General features: G+C 36.9%; 1 protein-coding gene across 1 annotated transcript; it reads right to left on the bottom strand.

Moving 5' to 3' along the window:
• Positions 1–1,509: 1,509 nt before the first annotated feature.
• FUCA2 (alpha-L-fucosidase 2) lies at positions 1,510–21,581 on the bottom strand. Its single transcript, XM_003769517.4, has 7 exons — positions 20,680–21,581; positions 19,131–19,318; positions 10,591–10,930; positions 9,247–9,457; positions 8,309–8,499; positions 6,096–6,204; positions 1,510–4,457 (listed from the first exon to the last, which is right to left on the bottom strand). The coding sequence occupies exons 1-7, from the start codon at positions 20,919–20,921 to the stop codon at positions 4,317–4,319; spliced, it is 1,422 nt and encodes a 473-aa protein (XP_003769565.1). The 5' UTR covers positions 20,922–21,581; the 3' UTR covers positions 1,510–4,316.
• Between the last annotated feature and the right edge of the window lie 972 nt (positions 21,582–22,553).

Here is a 22,553-nt window from a genome sequence, read left to right as displayed (position 1 = left end):
CTCCTTTTCCATCTCTCTCTGATGGACAAGGCAGGTATGGCTCGTTGGCACCCATTGGGTTCCTTCTCCCTCTATTGATATACAAGCAAACCCTCTCCTCCAAGCAATTAACTTATCTATAGGTCCCTTCCATTCACCACTTTCTGGATCTCTCCATATCACCTGGCAATTAAAGATATTGGAGTTGCTTGCACTGGACATTGCCCTTCTGACACGTTATGAAACCTGTCTGCTGAAGCCAGTGAATCTCCATCAAAAATCAAATGTTTAATATATAGAGTTAAGTTTAGAAGTTCTCTAAGGTTATCTGCGGCTCCCCTTTTCTTTTGTTTGATGGTGTCTATTGTCCCTCTCACTCCTCCTCTTCCCACCCATAAAGGCAGAGTTGAGGAAGGAGGGTCAAGAAATGGGGAATACTCTTAAGGGTGCATGCTCAGGTGTAAGCAGAATTGAAAATGAACTTTGAAGGTTTAAAGCAAGCTCATCAGCAAGGTATTTAAGGTACTTAATTTCTTTCCTGCCCAACAGTCCATGATACTTAAAATACTTAAGTCTTTTCTAGACTAATTGGCCATGCCCTGCAAACCTCCTAGAGCAGTAGCAAGCTATATAAAGCAGTAAAATACTAAAAAAGACTTCTTTAGCTCTACCCCACAAGCTGTACCCTCCAGGGCTACGGGTACCAAACCTCGGATTGTTTTTCTCCTCATACTTCCTGTTTTGACCACCCAAGTTAAAATCTTTCCTTGTTTTAAAACTTGTGGGATTCCTTAAAATGATTTTATTCCATTGTCTCAGTTAGTTATTCTCCCACTAACTTCCACATCTCTAGCTCCAAACTCTTCTTCTTACAAATCCAGGGAGATAGGCACTCCAGAGCATCTGAGAACCCAGTGATCTGCTTCTGAGTTACCAACAAACCTTGCTTCTCCGTTAACCTAAGTAAGCATGCTTCATACTTCCCTAGGAGGGAGGCTCTTTTCTTAGTATTTGCCCCATTTCAGTTGAAAAACAAAAGTGACTAGATTAACCCTTACCAATTCTTCCAGCTTGCCTATTTTTATACTTACCCTAAACTGGGTCTGATAAGGTTTAGATTTAGGGAACCAAAATGAGATTAGGGTTTCTGGTGGTCAGGGAGTTAAATGATAAGGTCTAGTGGCAGGTTTGGGGTTCAGGGAACCAAATGTGGAGGTTTGGTTCCCTGCAACCCCTTGGGATTTGGCATAAGGATAGGGAGTTTTGGGGACTCCCTTCTGGACTCGCAGAGGTTCTCTGTAAAAGAATTTACAGACCTGAAAACCTAGATTGATAAAAGGGTTTATTATGGGGAGTGGAAGTAAGGTTAGAAATCCTGACAGAGAGGCATAAAGCCTGGTTAGGGAAATAGATGAGGATAAAGAGAGGATAACACTGGAAAAAATATTATTCCAGCGGGCAGAAGTTTCCTTGGCATAGCATGGCATGTTTGGAATCTCTGCAAAGAGAGGGTTTTAATTTGGCTCTTTTATAATGGGAGCTTTAGCTGAAGGGAATTCTTGGGTGGAGTCCCAAGTTGGTTCATGTCTGGGTTTCAGCTTAAACTGGAATTTGATTTGAATTCAATGACTTTCAGGACTGAGCCAACCCCAGCTAGATAACAAGGATGAAACTTTGTCCCTGAGGCAGATTTGAAGATTTTCTCCTTAAAGGATTTTTAGTTTGGGGGTCCCCTCTTCAGGTCATGGGCACTTCTCCACTGAACTTGGCCAATTGCATCAGTCAAGCTGATATGGGGCTCACCTAGAGCCCCACGTTTAGGCGCCAGATATTGTGTCCTGCTTTCTAGAGTCCCCAAGTTAGGGTGGCAAAACGTACTATGCTTTCTGGAGTCTCCATGCCAGGGTGATTAAAATATACCATCTTAGTGGGGAAGTGATGAGGCGAGACTCAGGAGTATGGTAGAAAAATGGAGTCCATTTATTCCTGGTTCTTTCCCCTTTTTCATTACCCTGATGTAACCAAATACTGGGCATGAGCCAAGTATAGAAACACAAACAACTTGCTATTATATGTAGTTTGCCACCTGATATCACTCTGCTTCAATCACAACACAGGTTGGGAGCCAAGCCAGACATCTCTGGGCTGAAGGGCTACCTCATCCAGAATCCCCCCACTGTGACACTCGACAATTTACAGATTTACATATCCAGCTCCTACCTCTGCTAAACTCCAGATTCACATCTCTGGCTGCCTATTGGACATCTCAAACTGGGATTTCCTGTAGTCACCTTGAAGTCAACAAGTCCAGAACAGAACTTGCTTGCCTCCAAAACTTCCCTTCCTTCCTAACTTCCCTGTTACTGCGGAGACAGCCACCGTTCAGAGGCTTACAGGTTAGGTGTTATCTTCAGCTCCTAACCCTCCTCCCACCAAATCTAATCTGATGCTTGTCAATGTTACTTATGTAACACCTTTCAAATCTTCATAAGGGTCTCCTTTTCTCCTTTGATACTGCTACCATCCCATTGCAGATTCTCATAACCTCATACCTTGACTATTGTAGTATTGATCTCCTCACCCTCATTCTCTCCCCACTGCAGTCCATCATCCACTCAGCTGCTTACAAGTCTGACTGTGCTGTCAGTAAACTCCAAAGCTTCCTATCACCTCTAGGATCAAATATAAAAGACTTCCCCTCAATTCTAGAGTCTTCTCTCTATTGATTATTGTGACTTATCCTGTATATGGTTTGTTAATATATAATTGTGTGTATATTATCTCCATTAAATTCTGAGCTTCTTAAGAATAGAGTCATTTATTCTCCTTTTATATCTCCAGTACTTAGCACAGTGCCTGGCATATAGTCAGTGCTTAATAAATCTTAATTGACTATTTCCTTCAATATGTCTGTCTCTCCTAACTTCACAACAAAGAAACTCAGGACTATTTGAGGGGAAATGAGACAATAACTTAATATAAAAGTTTCATGTAACTTTTCTGAATATAAGTGCTATGTATAGTTATTACAATAAAATTTTGTTTTTCAATAATATTTCCCAGTTTGCATTTATCTTTCAGGTATTTAAAAGGTCTTCATAGATACTGAACAGTTAATATGTTTTTTTATTGTTTTTTTCTGGGTTATTCACCAAAAAAAATGTCTGGCCAAAAGACAAGCATTTGTAAATATCTAAAAAAATTTAAGCTTCTTATTGTCTTATATACCCCAAAAAGAAACTAAGAATAAAGATCATCATTTCTCTTACTAGTAGGTTTTTGTCTAGAAGATTCCCTGTCAAATAAAAAATCAGCAACTTTTTATAAGTGGACCCCCTGTCAGCATTAGTTTCTTCCCTGGCAAAGCATTTGTATAATGACCTATATTTGTGTAGTGTTTACTATAAGGAAAATACTGTTATAAGAATTTGACGGAAAACAAATTAGTATTTTTAAAGCATATGCCAAAATGTACTTCTAATTCTTGGCTGCTTTTTTTTTTGATATGGACTTATAATTACTAGTTGGTTGTGACCAACCCCTGAATATATTTTTATTCTTAAACTAAAAAATAGCAGCATATTATACTAGAATGTCTTAATTCATAAATTTATTTAAGGAAAAGAAATTCCATAAAAACAATGGTACAAAACAATGAGATGGGGTTTTTTTTTATTATTATTACAGTTATAAATTGTAAAGTTGCCAGTAGCTGATTTGATTGATAGGAGCAAAGTGAAAATATCTAATATTCTTAAATAAAAGTTTTATCTGTAACTATTTAAAACTACTTTTGAATATTTTTGAACTACAAAAAAAAAAAAACTATTTACTCCACTCAGAGAACAGTAAAGTCCTTAACCTTCTTCTTGACTCAATATGAATCTATGTTAGATTTAAGTACATTTTTTCCTTGATCACAGAATCAGAAAAAAAAAATAACCTTTCTGCTTAGGTCAGAAAATGGTCCTTAAATTAACCCTAGAACAGAAAAAAAATAATGAAAAGCAAAATAAGTTACCTGTATATAATTACAATTACCTGATTACAGAATATCAGCTGCCTGATCATGAGGAAACAAATGCCACATTTAAAGTGATCACACACACACACACACACACACACATCTCTTATGATCAGCATGTTAGAAAACTGAAGCAATTAGTGGGGCAATTCAGGTTCAAAACAAACCTTTATCAACCAGATAATTACTTCTACTCTTTGGTTTTCTTTATGTACTGAATGTGAAAGGATTCTGTCTCAGGCTCCTTTGTAGCATGTTTTTCTTCTGCAAAATAGCAGAATATAAGTAAATCTGTAACTTGAAAATGAATCCTTCATTTTATATTTTTCATTTTTAGAGACCAGCCCCATTTACATGGCAGTTCATCAAGAGTTAGCTGTGGAAGTTCAACCACTATTCCATGATTCGGCAAAGAAGTCCATTTAAGTGGATGTTCATAACCCAGTAATTTCACCTGCAATTAAATTTGAAAAAAAAAAAATCACCAAAATGCATCGCTTTAATTCATCCATTTTTTGTTTTGTTATTTTTATGTTACTTTTTTCTTTAAAAAAAAAAATCAGTTACTGACAAAAAATGACAATTCTCCCATCCCATCTGAGGTAAGCACTATGTAGCTAGTGATAGCATCTAGTAAATTCATATTAGTGGTTTTATATAGTATCCTAAGTTCATTAAATGAGGTGTGTACTAATCAGAGAAGACAAAAAAGAGCAATCTTTTATGTCGGTATTAAGCAGGATGGAGGAATCATTAATCCTCTTTAAATAATAATTCATCTATCTTGGTTTAAATAATAGTTTCAACCCACAGCTATCGGCATACAGCATAAAGCCAAAAATAATTTCTATCAATCATATGATAAAAATACATCGAAGATATCTAGGGAATTCTTCCACACGTGTATGACCAAGAACAATTTCTCATAAATAAACGGTCAAAAAGATATGAGGTAAGAAGAAATGAAAATTAAAATAAATTTCGGTAGTCACCACATACCCACAAAATTAGAAAAAAATGAGAAAATATCTAAAGGAATCTTAATGGTTAATTATATTGCAAAGCAAAAGCAGCATCTAGACATTTTATTAAATTCATGTGAATGTGGTTGTTTTTAAAATTTTAGCTTTTTTTAAAAATTGAACTCAATTTTTTAGCTCAAATTTTTACAGGCTTCCTACTCATAAAGATTACTCAGTTGCTATATCCTTACATAAACTTAGTTAACAAAGCCAATCTGTTGCTAAGTCTTATTGTTTTTATCTTATACTTATCCTTATTTCACTATTCATACAACTGCCACTCTAATGCAGGCCCTCATTACTTAACTTCTGGACTATTATAACAGTCTTCTGGTACATCTTCCTACCTCAAGTCTCTCCCTGTTCCATTGCACTCAACTGCCAAAATATTCTTCCAAAAAAAAACAACTCAGTCTGATCATATCATTCTTTATCAAGATTCCATATAAAATCTTCTGTTTGCTCTTTAAAGCTATTTACAATCTGGTTTCTTCCAACCTTTCCTGTCTTGTATACTTTAGTACCCTCTACTTTTTCAGCAATCCAGCTACACTGAGCTTTGCTTTTCCTTGAAGATTGTACTCCATCTTCTGATGCTGTGCCTTTTCCCACTTGTTCCCCATGCCTACAATACCACTCCCCAGCCTCTGTTTCGGGTTTCACAGTTTCCCAGACTCAGATTCTTCTTCTAATAGGCATTTCCAAATTCTCACATGCCCATCTTCCCCCAACCCTCATTTGCTAGGTTCTTTTTCCTTAGAATAACTTCCATTTAGATTGTATAATTTTTTATGTACCATTTTGTGCATGTTTTTCTCCCCCTCTAGAACTGAGGACTGTGTTTCTGCCTTTTTTTCATATCTCCACAACACTTAGCAAAATGTCTGACACAAAGTATTTAATAAATGCTAATACATAGTCACTATAAAAATTATTAGACATTTCTCTTGTATAAAATTAAATTAAAATGAGAAATTGTGTGTGTCTGTGTGTATATATATATATACATTTCAGAACATGCCAGGCAGTAAATTTCCAGAAACAGAAAGGTTAATGAAATTCTTTCTTACTTCTGTTGCCCCAAAAGTTGCTACGGGCTGGCCAAGTACCAGAATCCTTGATGATGGCCACTGAAGGAACATAGCATAGACAAGATTTTCTTTAGGCTTCGATGTATACCTATTTTAAAATCGAAAAAAAAACAAGCAGGAAGCACAAGAAGAAACCATTAAAAGTTTAAACATCTAAAAATAATTCCTTCATCCTAGTTATGTATTGAGTCTAGACATATTTTATGAAAACACTGTTTTTAAAGACATGAATAGTTTACTGCAGTCTTAAGAATTAGCTACATCAGGGCAGCTACATGGCACACTAGATAGAGTACCAGTCCTGAAGTCAAGAGGACCTGAGTTCAAATCTGGCCTCAGACACTTAACTCTCCCTAGCTGTGTGACCCTAGGCAAGTCACTTAACCCCAACTGCTTCAGCACACACACACACACAAATAGCTACATCCCCACATCCCTTCACATCCCAGCTTGTTCCTGTTACTCACTATTCCCTATAATACTGCTTTCTCCTGAATGTGTTTTTCATACAATTGGCTATATTAATTATAGAATACCATATCAATTATATTAGATATGTAATAGTAGGGTAGATCTGTACTTTTACTTCTCTTTGAAATTTAAAAAAAAATTAAATTTAAAAACAATTATCCTTACATAATTAATCTTTGCCTAAATTTATGCTTTTCATAAACTTTAAGTGGATAGCAGGAAAAAGGGTAGCTGAATATAGTACACTGAAAGCTTGCCACTGTCTCCTGAGACAAATTTTCATGGTAGATCTTGATCCTTATTCAAAGATTAATTTTCAGAGCATCTTATTTGCTGTGTTCAAATGCAAATAAAGGAAAAAATATTCCAAATGATTTTTAAAATTATCTTTAATTGTATGCTTTCCTTATTTTGGCTTCTCTCCATTATTATGGAAAATTATGTATTAGCCACACAACAAATAAGAATAGAGATCAAACATTAGGCTAATGTAATGACTCACACTCTACTTTATGTTCCAGTTATTCCTGTTGAGATCAGACATACTGAATTTACCATATTCTCTATAACTATTGTGCTTCTTTATCTTTTTTAATACAGGCATATATAGAAACCCAATCTATTTTAATGGCCTTTTAAGATGAGCAGATTTCACTATAGACTGGCAAATGCCCATTGTAGAGACGTACGTGATTTTGAACTTTTTAAAAAAGATAATAAAGAGAAACCAGCAATTTTAAAAAATATTTTTAATTCTCTGAAAATCATATTTTAACTCAAAAGTGTTATTTTTTAAATTTTAACCTGATTCAAAATATATTTTCTCTATATGCAGACAAATTTTAATCTTCCAGTTTGCATTTGAGCCAGTCTGTCTCTCTGCAATTTCTATTCATTTCTCCTAGTTTATACCTTTATAGTCAAGAAAAATAAACTAATCTCTTTTACAGGCTGTCCTTCAAATAAATACTTGACATTATCCTAAGGCCAAGATGATACTATCTGGACCTTGCATCTCCCTGTTCCCAACATAGACATACACAGATATACACAAACACACAGAGACTTCTCTCCCTCCTTCCCCCCTATTCTGTCTCTCTCTCTCACACACACACACACACACACACAAACACACACACGCTCTTATTGTATAAAATACATCTGAAAAATTTCAGAATTCTGATAATCAGGGAAGTCATGGAATGTAATGACAACCAGATGTAAATGTGTGTGTGTGTGTATTTCATCACGAAAATTCTTCTATCAGCCTTCATCCAACTAGATTTCTTGAGTATTTAAGACTATTTTTCTCCCAAAATAAAGAGCAATGATCTTATAACCCACTTAGTTGTTTATTGTGTGATTTTAAAAGTACATCTGTTCTGAAGAAAGACTTCTACCCTCTTATGTACACAGAATCAAGAATTCTCTCTTTCCTCTTACTTCACAGACATAAGGAATCAAGCAGTCCTTTCCACCCAGTATTTTATATTAGTTAACCCATAGAATAGTAGCTAGAGAAAGGGCCTTACTAGTCAGGAAAACTTGGGTTCAAATTCTTCCTCTGATGATAGGCAAGTGACTTAAACTCCTGGGGTTCCAGGCAACCCCCTAAGCTTATAAGTTGCAGAGAAGATGTCCATCTGCCTTGGTGAAGGACGTCCTTCACCAGGAAATGGCCCAGTAAAGGAAGACATTGTATTTTTTTTTTAATTACTCACCAGACTCTAGGTGTGATAGTGTCATTCTGTGCTCGCCAAGGTTTGCTTCCATAAATGGATTCCCCATTGACTTGCATCCAGCTTCCTATTTGCCTCAAACGTTCTTCATATATTGGAGAAATAATGCCATCTTTTGTGGGACTAATATTCATCAAAAAGTTTCCTCCACATGAAACTGTTTGCATAAGTTGCTAAAGAATTAAAGGGTGCAATTGTAGTACTACTGTTATTCTTGTTGTTATGAGAAGGGATGGAATGGGAACTAGCATTTAAATGTACATCATGTTCTAGAAACCATGCTAAGTGCTTTACAAATATTACCTCATTTGACTTTAAAATAATTTTGTACTTGGTTCCTTCTTGTTTTTTTTAATTCCTTCCATAACACATGCATGTATGTATTAATCCATCAACTAACTGCAATTCATAGCGCAATTTAAGGTTTATACAATGCTTTACATACATAAGTTCATTAATCTTCACAATAATCCATTGAGGTAGGTTATGCAAATATTATTATCCCCCCTTTTTAATGATAAAAATTGAGGTTCAAAGCAATTGTCATTTGTCACTTTACTTTACTAGCAAATAGCAAAGCCAGGCTGCGAACCCCCATTTTTCTTCTGACTCCCACACTAGGTGCCCTTCCACTACAGCAAATATAAATAGATGCTAATAAGTAAATTTTACTTTGTAGTAATGGATCAATGCATTTTCCATTTTGAGCTGTATTGCAGGAAAATATTAAGGCTAAAACTGTAAAGTTTGGAGAATCCTTAGTGATCATCTAGTGTAACACACTGAGTCCGAATAGGTGGTGACTTGGCCATGGCCCCACATCCCTCAGTTAAAAAGCCAATAACCACAATCCAGACCTCCTGACTGGAGGCTACTGTCCTGCACAGTTACCATAGCAGTAATTGGTATGTATACTATACCTCCACTATTTCTTCAATTGTGAGATAATCAGATAATGGAGCATTCCTTCTGTAACTCCAAGATTGCTTATCTATTGTTAAACAATTTTCCCACTTGTGAGGCAAGAGGTGTCCAGGGTTATAACGGTCAGCACAGGTATAGAAGCCACCATGTTTGCAGATGTTATTGAGGCCCCAGCGATCATTGGTTACAACAGTATCCCGAACTGGGCTAAAAAGGAAAATTAAAATCTCTTTTGATACCAAGAAAAATAACAAGAAATTTTGATTTAGAAACTCATGTTTTAACAATAAAGATCATGGGAAATTTTAGTTTAGAAACTTATTTCTCTAAGTCTGAATTATCCAATGCTCTTAATTTTTCTAGTTGTAATCTACCCTGAGCAAGTGATTTGGAGCATTTGTTTTTTAATGCTCCCCAAAATTCAACCCCTCAATAAGTGGCATCTATATATGGCTTGAAGATTTGCAAAGTACTTTACATACATCAGCTCATTTAACATTCAAAATAGCCTTGAAAACAGTATTATTTTTGTTCTCATTTTACACATAAAGAAACATAATCAGAGATGTAAGTAGCATGCTCATAGCTACAGTGGTAGAAGTATCAAGCTCAGAGTTCTCCTGACTCTTAAAAAAACTATAATTCTTTCTACCAAAGGGTAAAATGGTTCAAAAAAATGAGAAGGGAAGGCAAAAGGCATACAGCAAAAGGAGGAGGTAGAACTTGCTATTTCTCATAAGCGAGATACATGAGAAAGGAGGGAGTATGCTTCAGATAAACTTCTTCTCCAAACAGAAAAAAAAAACTGAACACACATACACACATACATTTGGTATAGAAACACTAAAGTCGGAAATAGAGATGGATTTGGGGAGAGAAGATGGTGATAAGGCAGTGGACAATACAGAGAATTTAAGCTTACATTGCAAGCAAAAGAAACTTCCTGATCCTAAAGAAGAAATGTTTAAGAAATGACAAAGGAGACAATTTCAAGGAGCTCTGGGTAATGTGAACTGATGCAGACAAATGAGCAATATCACAAGAACATTTAACAATAGCATTGTAAAGGAATATAATTCTGAGAGATTTAAAAACGGTGATTAATGAAGGGTGTAATCCATCGTATTCAGTGGATCTGTAACAAACCATGTTAATAACCTTCTGCGAAAGGTAATGGACAAAAGATCCAGAAAAAAGATAAAGATTTTTTGACACAGGAATCATGCAGAAACATTATATACAGTGACTCTTGTCACCAACAAACCAATAAAACAGGAATTTAGGAACTTAAAATATCACCAATTTAAAAATAAAGATAATAATAATGATAGAGTTCATACCTGTCATTATATAACCAGGCCAAGAAGCCAGTGCTGTTCCAATAGGTATCTGGTGCATTTCCATCACCATCTGCCCAGAGAATCTCAGGTTTGTATGTGTTCACTAAGTCATAGAGATCAGGCAGGGACTTAGAGGGTGGGTAATATCTTGTCTGGAAGAAATTAGCTTGATCCTCAAGGAAAAGGGGGTTGAACCATTCAAATAGGGAGTAGTATAGGCCAAAGTGCAACTTGGTCTTACTTCTAATGGCTACTTCTATTTCTTTCACAATGTCCCTTCTTGGCCCTCTATCAACAGAATTCCAATTCCATGAATTATTAGATTTCCAAAGGTTGAAACCTGAAAAACAGTATAAGAAACAAAAAATCTTTATAAATACCTCTGGGTTGGACAGTGTTTATTGTTTTGTTTTTGATATGTATCAGTGTGATTTTATCTAGCAAAGTATTACTGAAATTCCTTCTACCAAGACAAATTATCCACTTCGTGGTTATTTGCCACATTATAAATTGGCCTGAGGCTCTAAGCTATCAAAGACTTTACCCAAGGTTACTCAAACTGTAGGTTGGTTGGTTGATCATTGTCTTTTATTCTCAAAGAGAACCAAAATGACATCTCTGTTAAAGTCAAGTCAGTGTCTCCAACTGTGGCGGATCAGAACAATATGAGCTCTGTCACAAATAGTCCCTATAAACATTTGGGGTTGATTCTCTAACTGTGCATCTTGCATTTCTTCTGAGTTAATTCAATTCTGCCTTTTTTTTTTTTTTTTTTTTACGGAGGATAGCACTTTCTCTGATGAAAGCATGCCATGCTGGGCAGTGTCATACAATCAATTCTAAAGTTCTTAAGAGAAACCCTGAGAATGTGTTGTATTGCTTTTTCTGACCACCTTGTAAACATTTACCAAGTTTGAGTTCCCCTTATGGGAATGAGTCTTTTTTGATAAGCATTCATTTGACATTTGAACTATGTAGCCAGCCTAACAGAGTTGCCCTCTCTGCAGTAGAGTTTGAAGAAGTACTTAAATCCAAGTTTTCCTGATGCTATCCACAACTCTATGCTGCCTCTCACGAGGTAAATAAATGCATAATTTGTTTTTAGTAACTCTTATTTGTATAGAATCCAGCTTTTTAAAAATTTAGACTTTACTTTCCCCCTACTCTCAACTTTTTATACAAAAGGACAAATGACAAGTTTCTATCAGAAATATAGATAGAATCTATTCTTTTCATTCTTATCCTCCCTTCTATCTTCTTTTAAATCCCAGATAAAATCCTGCTATTTCTTAATCTTAGTGCCCTCTCCCTACTATTTATCTCCAATGTATCCTATATCTTGGATACATCTTATTTGTAACTAGTTTTTTAGATGTTGTATTACCAGCATTTAACAGTGTTTGGTACAAAATAGGTATTTAATATAGCTTTTTTGACTTATCATCATCATAGCTGACACATATAACTCATTAATATTGCAAAGTACTTTTCAAATATCTTATTTGATCCTCACAACAAGCCTCAGAAATTAAGTACTACTATTATCCCCATTTTATTGATGGGAAAACTTAGGCAAAAAGGTTGAGTGAGTTGCCCACAATCACATAGCTAGTAAATGTCTTGAGTCCACATTTGAACTCGGGTCTTCATGACTTCAGGTCCAGCACACTATCTACTGTGCCACATAGCTGCCTATTGCCTGATAAAGAACTATTTTTAATATTCTCTGTCTTATAATCTTTTCTAGAAGATACTACTGCTGAATGTTTGGTTATTGCCAGGAAATGAGAACATGAATTTAGCAGTTGATTTAGAGGTAAATGAGTTACAGATCCAGATTAGAGGTAAATGAGTTACAGCTTCTGAATCAACCAACAGATTTTGATCAACTTGTTGGAATCCTTCTGTTGAGGTTACAGGATACAGTCAGACTCTTCCTACACCAGGCCACCAAAATGATGGGGTATGAGGTACCCCAAAGTATATTGGAGTTATGGGCTGGTATCACAAGTCATCTCAAAAGAATTTATAGGCTTCAACATCCTCCAAATCAAGGGGCAAAGATTTTATTACACTGCTAAGAGCAGACAAAATTCGAAGAGAAGTTAGCAAGGAAAGGGGTTTTGGCAGTTAACAAAGGGAAAAACAAGTTCTCTAGTAGAACTCATAATTAACTGGGAAGAAGATGCCATTAAAGCTTGGCAAGTAGGGTATTAAGGGGCTAACTCTAAAAGGAATTTAGGGTTCTAATAGGTGTTAGCTATTGTGATACTTGGCAAGCAGACTAACACCAAAAAGGAGTTGGCTGTAACAAGTAGAAAGAGTTAGCCAGAATAAGAAGTACACGATAGACAGGCAGGCTAAGTTCATAAGAGAAGTTAGAGAGAATCTATAGTATGAGTACATCTTTTATAGGGAAACTATAACCTCCGGATTTGACATCACAATTTGGCTTTCTGATGGCTATAATAAAGGTGAGGTTTCTAGAGACTTCCACCAGGGATGAGACTGTAATCAAAAGTCCATATGAACAAAAGACCTACTTAAGAACAAAAGACTTAAATAAAATCAAAAGTGTCCGTGAACCAGGTTTCCCAGGACCTCAGCACTCCCACCTCAGCTCCTTCTTTAGCCCCCTCCATTGTGCTGCTTGAGACACTGAAACATTCAGTGTCATGTATTACAATTTCCTGAAATTTGATAAGCTAGGGTTCATGACCTAGGCATAAAGAATAAAATTATTAATAAATTAGAGGAACACAGGATAGTTTACCTCTCAGACCTGTGGAAGGGGAAGGACTTTATGACCAAAGCAGAACTAGAGATCATTACTGATCACAAAATAGAAAATTTCGATTATATCAAACTGAAAAGTTTTTGTACAAACAAAACTAATGCAGACAAGATTAGAAGGGAAGCAATAAACTGGGAAAATATTTTTACAGTCAAAGGTTCTGATAAAGGCCTCATTTCCAAAATATATAGAGAATTAACTCTAATTTATAAAAAATCAAGCCATTCTCCAATTGAAAAATGGTCAAAGGATATGAACAGACAATTCTCAGATGAAGAAATTGAAACTATTTCTAGTCATATGAAAAGATGCTCCAAGTCATTATTAATCAGAGAAATGCAAATTAAGACAACTCTAAGATACCACTACACACCTGTCAGATTGGCTAAGATGACAGGAAAAAATAATGATGATTGTTGGAGGGGATGCGGGAAAACTGGGACATTGATGCATTGTTGGTGGAGTTGTGAACAAATCCAACCATTTTGGAGAGTAGTTTGGAACTATGCTCAAAAAGTTATCAAACTGTGCATACCCTTTGATCCAGCAGTGTTACTACTGGGCTTATATCCCAAAGAGATTATAAAGAAGGGAAAGGGACCTGTATGTGCACGAATGTTTGTGGCAGCCCTTTTTGTAGTGGCTAGAAACTGGAAACTGAATGGATGTCCATCAGTTGGAGAATGGCTGAATAAATTGTGGTATATGAATATTATGGAATATTACTGTTCTGTAAGAAATGACCAACAGGATGATTTCAGAAAGGCCTGGAGAGACTTACACGAACTGATGCTGAGTGAAATGAGCAGGACCAGGAGATCATTATATACTTCAACAACAATACTAGATGATGACCAGTTCTGATGGACCTGGCCATCCTCAGCAACAAGATCAACCAAATCATTTCCAATGGAGCAGTAATGAACTGAACCAACTATGCCCAGAGAAAGAACTTTGGGAGATAACTAAAAACCATTACATTGAATTCCCAATCCCTATATTTATGCCCACCTGCATTTTTTATTTCCTTCACAAGCTAATTGTACAATATTTCAGAGTCTGACTCTTTTTATACAGCAAAATAATGTTTTGGTCATGTATACTTATTATGTATCTAATGTATCTACTGGTCATCCTGCCATCTAGGGGAGGGGGTGGGGGGTAAGAGGTGAAAAATTGGAACAAGAGGTTTGGCAATTGTTAACGCTGTAAAGTTATCCATGCATATAACCTGTAAATAAAAGGCTATTAAATAAATAAATAATTAAAAAAAAAAGAAATTTGATAGGCTATGTACAGTAAATCTCAGTCAAATCAAAACTTAATTAAAAACACCACTCCCCAATAAATCAGCATTATCACCTACTCTATTCTGAAATGAAGACATATTTAATTTTGTAATATCCTCAAACTATGAGCAGTGCTCTGGAGCTAGTGATTTTAATTTTACTATAAAAGAGAGAGATGAAAAAATAATTTTGTATGACATTTTTCTAGCCCTTTTGAATAATTCATACCTGAAAAGGGTTTACTAAACTAAACTTGGTTTTTATACAAAAAGAAACATAAAAAATAAATTCTCCCAAAACTTCTGTAAAACAATAAGGAAGATTTGGAAATTTCCAAGTCTCCTGAAGAGAGAATCAGATTTATTGGTATTCACTTAGATCCAAAGGAAAGATACTTACTTTTTTTGGTACCAGAGGAATATAAAGAGCATTGGGAAGATTGATTCACTTTTATTTGTAACAAGGAAAATTTGTAAATATCTTCTTGTTCTAAAGATCACAGAATTATAGTGAGTTTTAGTGTAGTACTGATTTTTATAAAATTCTACCTAAAATCTACTAAATCTACTAAAATCTAATCTACCTAAAATGTCTGCCTAGGTTAAAAAACTGTATGGATCTTCAGCTTAACAACATCAAGCACTGTGGTATATCCTTCTAATAGAGTTCAGCATGTATATCCCCTGTCTGTGACAGTATGGGTCACAAAGGATCTATATGTCACTAGTCAGTCCATAAGGCTAAAAACCTAGTGGGGACTATTCTTTTTGACCAATGTCTTGCCACTGGTAGCTCTAAAGGAGAAAATAAGGCTGATAATTTTTATGCCTTGCTCAAATACAATTAACTTGAAAGTTAAGACATCACCCTCTTGATATCATTAGTCCTCTTGGATAATGAAAGACAAACAACAACAACAACAACAAAAAAAAGACTATCTCACCGTGAACATATTTTGCAGTTTGGGGAGATAACCAGGAACCAAGAAATCAAGATATTCACAATCCAAAGACATCTCAAAAATAAATTTCTGTGGGAACAATAGTTCCTTTAGAAAAAAACCTGTGAAAATGAAATTCAGTGTGGCACCTAAAATATAGATGAGCCCACAAAGAAAAAAGAAATAGTCCTTTCCCCTTATAGAACTCTTCTACTGGGGCTTCCTGACAGCCTACTAAATATCTTCATTACAAGTCCCATAATTTTGTGTGTGTGTGTGTGTGTGTGTATAAATATGTATGTATGTATGTATGTATATGCTTACTAACAAGATGAAATTATTTCTCCCAACTCTTTTTTTGAGGGCATAACATTTTTGGATTCATCATACTTTCAGGTTCAGTGTGGACAGAATATAGAAAGACTGACTCCCTAACATGAATAATAATAATATATAGTCTCTCACTTCTTTTCTCAATTGAAAAAAAGTTCCTTCTTCATAAAGAATTTGCTCATAAAAGATGAGTTATATTCATACTTCCTAACGATATCATGGATTTTATATAAAGATTTTATATGATAAAAAGTAACACTGTTAAAATATGAAATAGAACTGGGAAAATATTTGTGGTAAATAAATCAGATAAAAAATAACATTCAATGTTATAAAGATAGATACACTTGCAATTATATAGTTATAATTGCATAATTATAATGACATGAACTGATCATTTTTGGAGGAAATGCAAAATACTAATTAATGACCCTAGCTTTTCACATAATCAGAAAAATAAAAAAGTCTAGATAGCTTTAGAATAGCACCCACAGAATTAGCAAAAATAACAAATTATAAAATTCATTGTTGGCAATATGTCCAACTATTGGTAGGGCTGTAGACTAAAGAAATTTTTGGCAAGCATTCTGGTCAGTACAGAACTAAGCCATTGGTGGGATTATGAATGAGAAAAGTATTTATCATACACTTACTATGTTCCAATCACTGTGCTAAATGATGGAGTTGTAAACAAAAAAAAGCTAGACAATCTCTGATCCCAAAGACCTCACTTTAATTGAGAGAGACATCATACAAAAGATAATTCAGTAATAAAGAGAACAAAAAAAAAACAATGGCTGTCCTAACAGTGTAGTGTTCAATCAGATGGCAAAGCCCAGGGTTACTGAGGTTTTATCAGCAAGCATCTGCTTGGGGATATGTAGAGCATATGCCAAGGCCTGAAGGACGTAGAAGACACTGGTTGAATGGATGGTGAGGCTTATTGATGCTCCTCATCTTCCTCTTTCCTCTTCAAGAAGGAAAAGAATTGGAGGCTCCCATCTCATTTAAGTAATTGGAAGAGATGAACAGTCACGCAACTAGGATGGGTTCTACAGCTAGCTAAAGAAGGGAGCACAGTGGATGCCTGGGAGACAACTCCTGGTGTCTTTGCTGGCAAAGGGAGACTAATGAGGAAGGTATAGAGGGAAGGGAAAAAAAGGAAGGAAGCATAAGGAAGACAACTCTTGTAGTTGTCTAGTAGGCTACAAACACTCTTTACAAAAATATAAATCTATATAGTGATCAGAGCTAATATGACAAAAATAACAATACTACATAAATTACTCTATTCAATATAATACCGATGAAACTACCAAAGGAATCTTTTATAGAAATAAAAAGAAAAAAAGAATAAATTTAACTGGAGAAACAAAAGATTAAGAATCTCAAAGGAAATAATGGGAAGAAAAGTAAGAAGTTAAGGGTCTAGTAGTACAAAATCTTAAACTATAATACAAAGCAGTAATCATCTAAATGATTTGGTTTAAATTTAAAAATAGAGGCTGACCAATGAAACAGATTAGAGGCACAACATACAAAATCAAATGAACCACGTAGCCTAGTGTTTGATAAACCTAAAGTCCCCACCTAGTATGGTAAGGATTCACTATTTGTCAAAAACTGAAAAGTAACAGCAGTCTGGCAGAAATTAGGTTGTATCAACATTCATACCATACATCAAGCCATAATTGCCTGGTCCATCAGAGAGAGAGACCCTTGAAACAAAGGAGAAGACCCAAGAAACATCAGGGGGTTCCATTGCTGACTGTGCCCACCACTAAAAGAGCCTGACAGTTATGGCATTTGACTCATGGACATAAAAAATTGTTGGACTTCAAAACTCTCAGGAATCATTGGAATCCCTGAGACATGATAAGATTTTTGTAGGACTTAGAAACCCTCAGGAATCATTGGATTCTCTGAGACATGATAAGATTGTTGTAGGACTTCAAAACCCACAGGAATCATTGGATTTTCTGAGACATAATAAGACTGTTGTAGGACTTCAAAACACTCAGAAATCATTGGATTTTCTGAGAAATCATAAGACTCTTGCAGGACTTCAAAATCTGCTGGAATCATTGGATCCCCTAACACATAAAAAGACTGTTGCAGGACTTCAAAAACTTGTGGGGAATCATTGGATTCCCTGACATGTGAAGCAATAGACAATAGATTGGTTTTGGACTATCTCTTGGCTGCTGAAGAAGGCGTATGTGTGACTGTTGTTTACATAACCTCTTTCTAGGACTTCTGGAAATCTTTTACAATACCATGTTGATTCATATTGTTTGTTATATCACTACTTGCATGTACAATTCATGTTTGTTATACCACATCGAGCCTGCACTAACTGTGGGGAGAGTCATCACTAATAGGCTGTGTGTTATTGCTATGTGCTTGTGTAATATCTGCCATGCTGATGGGTTTGTGCATACCTGTTTCTAATAAGACCCTTCAGCCCAGAAACCCACTAGCAATCCCCACTTCCCTTTGGTGCTTTTCATCTCCCTTCCTGAGATGTTGGGGAGGGTGTGATCATCTCCTTTTTAGTGCTTTCACCTCCCTTCCTGAGAAGTCAGGGAGGGCATGATCACCTCCTTTTTGGTGCTTTCACCTCCTTTCCTGAGAAGTCAGAGAAGGTGTGATCATCTCCCCTTGGGGGCTCTCACCTCCCTGAGGAGTCAGGGAGGGCATGACCACTGGTATTCTAAAATAAAAGAAAGTGGGAGATGTAGAGGGCTGAAGCTCTTGAGTCGATGCACTGAGGTCAGGACAGCCAAGCACTTGAGGCTAACTACTGATTGGATAATACTCTATGGGAATATGCTTGGAAAATGTTCCTTTCACTATCCTGTGCTGGTTTGATGATTGGTGTATACAGAGAATTGTAGGAGGGACTAGGGGGTGGAGTAAGATGAATCAGAGTCACTTTTTTGTGGTAGCGAGGAAGAAGGCAGTCGCGGAGATTGTGCTTCTATCCTGTTCAGTTCTACCCCTAAAGACCAAGAATAAAGACCAAGGGCTTTTGCTTATCCTGACTCCGGCTGATTCTAAGGTACCCAGGATACTAATGCAGTCACTTCATTTAATCAAGGCTGCTGCAGAGACCTCCCGAAATCCAACCAAGATCATTACAAATAGGCACTTAACAAATGCCTTATTTCAGTATTACACTCACCTTCATGATGTTTGGTAGTTAAGACAATGTACTTGGCACCAGAGGACACAAAAATATCTGCCCACTCACTGGCATTAAAAAATGTTCCTTTAAATTCTGGTGCAAATTCTTCATATGTGAATCCAGGAGGATAATTAGCATTCATAAAGTCTACAAACTTTGGTAATTTTAACCCTCTCCAATACCACCTAAAATGAGAAAAGAAAAGTCTGAAGTACTCATGGTTAACAAGTGAATGATGGTATGTATTAAATCTCTTTTTCTTTTTTCTCTCTCCCAGCCTGCAGTCCTGCTAATTATGGTGTGAAGGTAATTGTATAGCTATGTATACATATATTGGATTTAACATATATTGTAACATAGTCAACATGTCTTGGACTATCTGTCCAAATTACTGGACTACCCTACTAGGGTAGGGGGTGGGGCAAAGGAGGGAAAAATTTGGAACAGAAGGTTTTGCATGGGTCAATGTTGAAAAATTACCCATGCATATGTTTTGTAAATAAAAATCTTTAATTAAAAAAAAAAGAAATATTTAACTCCCAAATTAGTTCTTTCATTGTCTAACTTAGACAAGAGAATACTAAACCCATCAAGTTATCCTCCATTCAGTGGTCAAAATGACCTTCCAAGACTATGAGTTAAACCAGGTAACACTTCCACTTAAACTCCAATAGCTCACTATTACCTAGTTCAAATACTATAAAATCCTTTGGCATATAAATTCCTTTATAGCCAGTCTTCTTACATCTTTATTGGACAATCCAAACTACATTTGCTGGTCTTTATACATATAAACATTGCCAAAATATTGAGCCTGTAAATTAATTACTTGCCTACTATGTGGGGGGCTCTTTACCCAAATTGTCCACCTCTCTCCTCCCTGCCCATACCAAACTCCACCAGGAATATTACTGCTCTCTACATCTCTAGTTTCCTGGCTTCCTTCATTAATGAGATCAAATCCCAGTTTTCTGCATAAAGTCTTTCTTTAAAACCCCACCCCACCTTCCCTCAGGGATTAACTCCAGAACCTTTACATTTGTTGCAAGGCCATTTTTGTTGTCTCACTTTCCAATAGGGAGTGGATTGCAGTTTTGTTTCTTTTTATTTTATTTCTTAAGTGTCCCCACTGTTTGGCAGTGTCTGGCATATAGTAGTCGCTTAGATGCTGACTAACTGCTGCTCCCTAAAAGGAATTATGTAAAGACCAATAGGAATACTTTTTGACAAATGCCTTGGAACTCTTGGGGAGAAATAAGTATAAAAATTTTAAACATTTTCAGTAAAAATCATTGCATTCTTAACTATCTGTATACCAGAGTGAAAGGAAGACTATAGTAAGAACAGCATGGAAAGACACAGTGAGTTAAGGGAGTGAGAGGCAGAGGGGTACAACCCAAGAGTCATCGAAGGTAGAAAGTGGACAGGTGACTGGGGGGAGGAGGTTGGAGGCAAGAGGAAGTGGTTAGGAGCGGGAGGGAGAGAAGGAGAAGCAGGACTCAGGAAGAGGAACGAGAGAAAAGCAAACAAACAAAAGCGCACTCACCAGAACCACTCGCTTCCGAAGCTGGGTACAGTATATACTCCCCAGTGAATGAAGATGCCGAATTTCGCCTCATCGAACCAAGCGGGGAGCTCGCGGGCGTCCAGAGACGCCCAGGTGGGCTCGTAGCGCTTGGCTTCAGCGGAGCATCCTGGCAGGAGGAGCGGGAGCAACAGGAACAGCAGCAGAGTCCGGCCGGCCGACGACGCGGCCCACGGTCGGGCAGAGCTCGCGCGCCTTCCCATGCTCACTCCACCGGAGAGGAACCTCAGCAATCAGAAGCCGGGCTTTCAGCACCCGGATAGGACAAAACCGGCAGCTCAACCCCACGTTCCCCCTTCCGCCTTAAACCAATAGCCAGTCACCTGACTCAAGAGGGCAGGACTCTTTTCTGAGAGCCCAGGGGAAAACTCTCCCCAGAGCAAGCTTCCCTGCACGCTAAGCTGATTTTATCCTTTGGCTTGAGAAATTTGTTTTTTTTTTTTTTTTTCCGTATATCTCCGAGCTTGTCTGCCACTTATCTCCTCCCCTCCCTTTAGAATGTGACCTTCTTGGGGAAATCACAATTCTTTTTGACCTTAGTATCACCAGGACTCAGCTCAGAGCCTGATATATAGTAGATGCTTTTAATATCGACTTGGCTTGACTTGAAGATCTCAGACCGTAAGGACTGTAAGTTTTGAGAGGAACGTCACTTTGGATGCAGTTCCGGTGGTAGGGAAGTGCCGGAATTAAAACTTGGGTTCGAATATTGTCTTTAGACTTTGGTTGTATGATCATGAGTAAGTCACTTAATTGCTGTCAGCCTGTTTGTTTATCTGTAAAATGAGAATGATAGTAACACCTATACCCAAGGCACTTGTGAGGATCAAATGAGATAGAATTTATAAAACAGTAAATAGATGCTTCCTAATATTAGGACCAGGTCAGGTCCTCAGAAACTAAGACCTATAGAGGTTAAGTGCTTGCCCTGGCTCACACAGCAGAATTAGGAATAGGTCCTCTGACTCCAAATCCAGCATTCTCCATCCTGTACTATGAAGTGGGGTTGACTTTGAGAGCAGGAGGATTTGCAAGGCAGAAATATTGCTGAAACACTGGGGAGGGGGAGAAGAGGGGATGCTACATTATTAGAAAAGGGAAGGAAGGGAGGAAGGAAGGGAGGGAGGAAGGAAGGAAGGAAGGAAAGAAGGAAGGAAGGAAGGAAGGAAGGGAGAGGGAGGAAGGAAGGAAGGAAGGAAGGAAGGAAGGAAGGAAGGGAGGGAGGGAGGGAGGGAGGGAGGGAGGAAGGAAGGAAGGAAGGAAGGAAGGAAGGAGGAGAGGAAAGGAGGGAAGGGGAGGGGAAGAAAGGAGAGGAGAGGAGAAGAGAGAAGAAGAGAAGAGAAAAGAAAAGAAAAGCATCCGCTGCGGCAGGAAGCCCTGGGCACCAGACCTTAAGAAGCTTTGCAAAAGTGCTACTTTCCTCCAACATCCTTTATCACTTTTCTCTCCCTACTAAAAAAAAATTTTAAAGGCTCTGCTCAAAACAGTATGACATTTGTTTAAATCTCCTGAAGGTGGCGATATGGCCCAGCACTGCAGACAATTCTGATGTAAAGAGATAAGGTGTCTCCGAGACAAGTGACTTAAAACAAAGAACCTGTAGGTGGCGATAGTTCCGGACTTTTAAGCATAGAAATAATACTGGTCAGCCCGACAGTTGTCTAAGCTTGTTTAAAAAAAAAAAAAAGTATTACATTTATATTGCGCTTAATTAAAAAATGAAGTTGGAGTAGGAAAGAAAGAAAGAAAGAAAGAAAGAAAGAAAGAAAGAAAGAAAGAAAGAAAGAAAGAAAGAAAGAAAGAAAGAAAGAAAGAAAAAGAAAAAGGAAGGAAGG

Source organism: Sarcophilus harrisii, chromosome 4 (assembly GCF_902635505.1).
Source record: "Sarcophilus harrisii chromosome 4, mSarHar1.11, whole genome shotgun sequence".
Classification (NCBI taxonomy): Eukaryota; Metazoa; Chordata; class Mammalia; order Dasyuromorphia; family Dasyuridae; genus Sarcophilus; species Sarcophilus harrisii.
The sequence above is the reverse complement of the archived record's forward strand: the minus strand, read 5'-3'. Positions and strand labels throughout refer to the sequence as shown.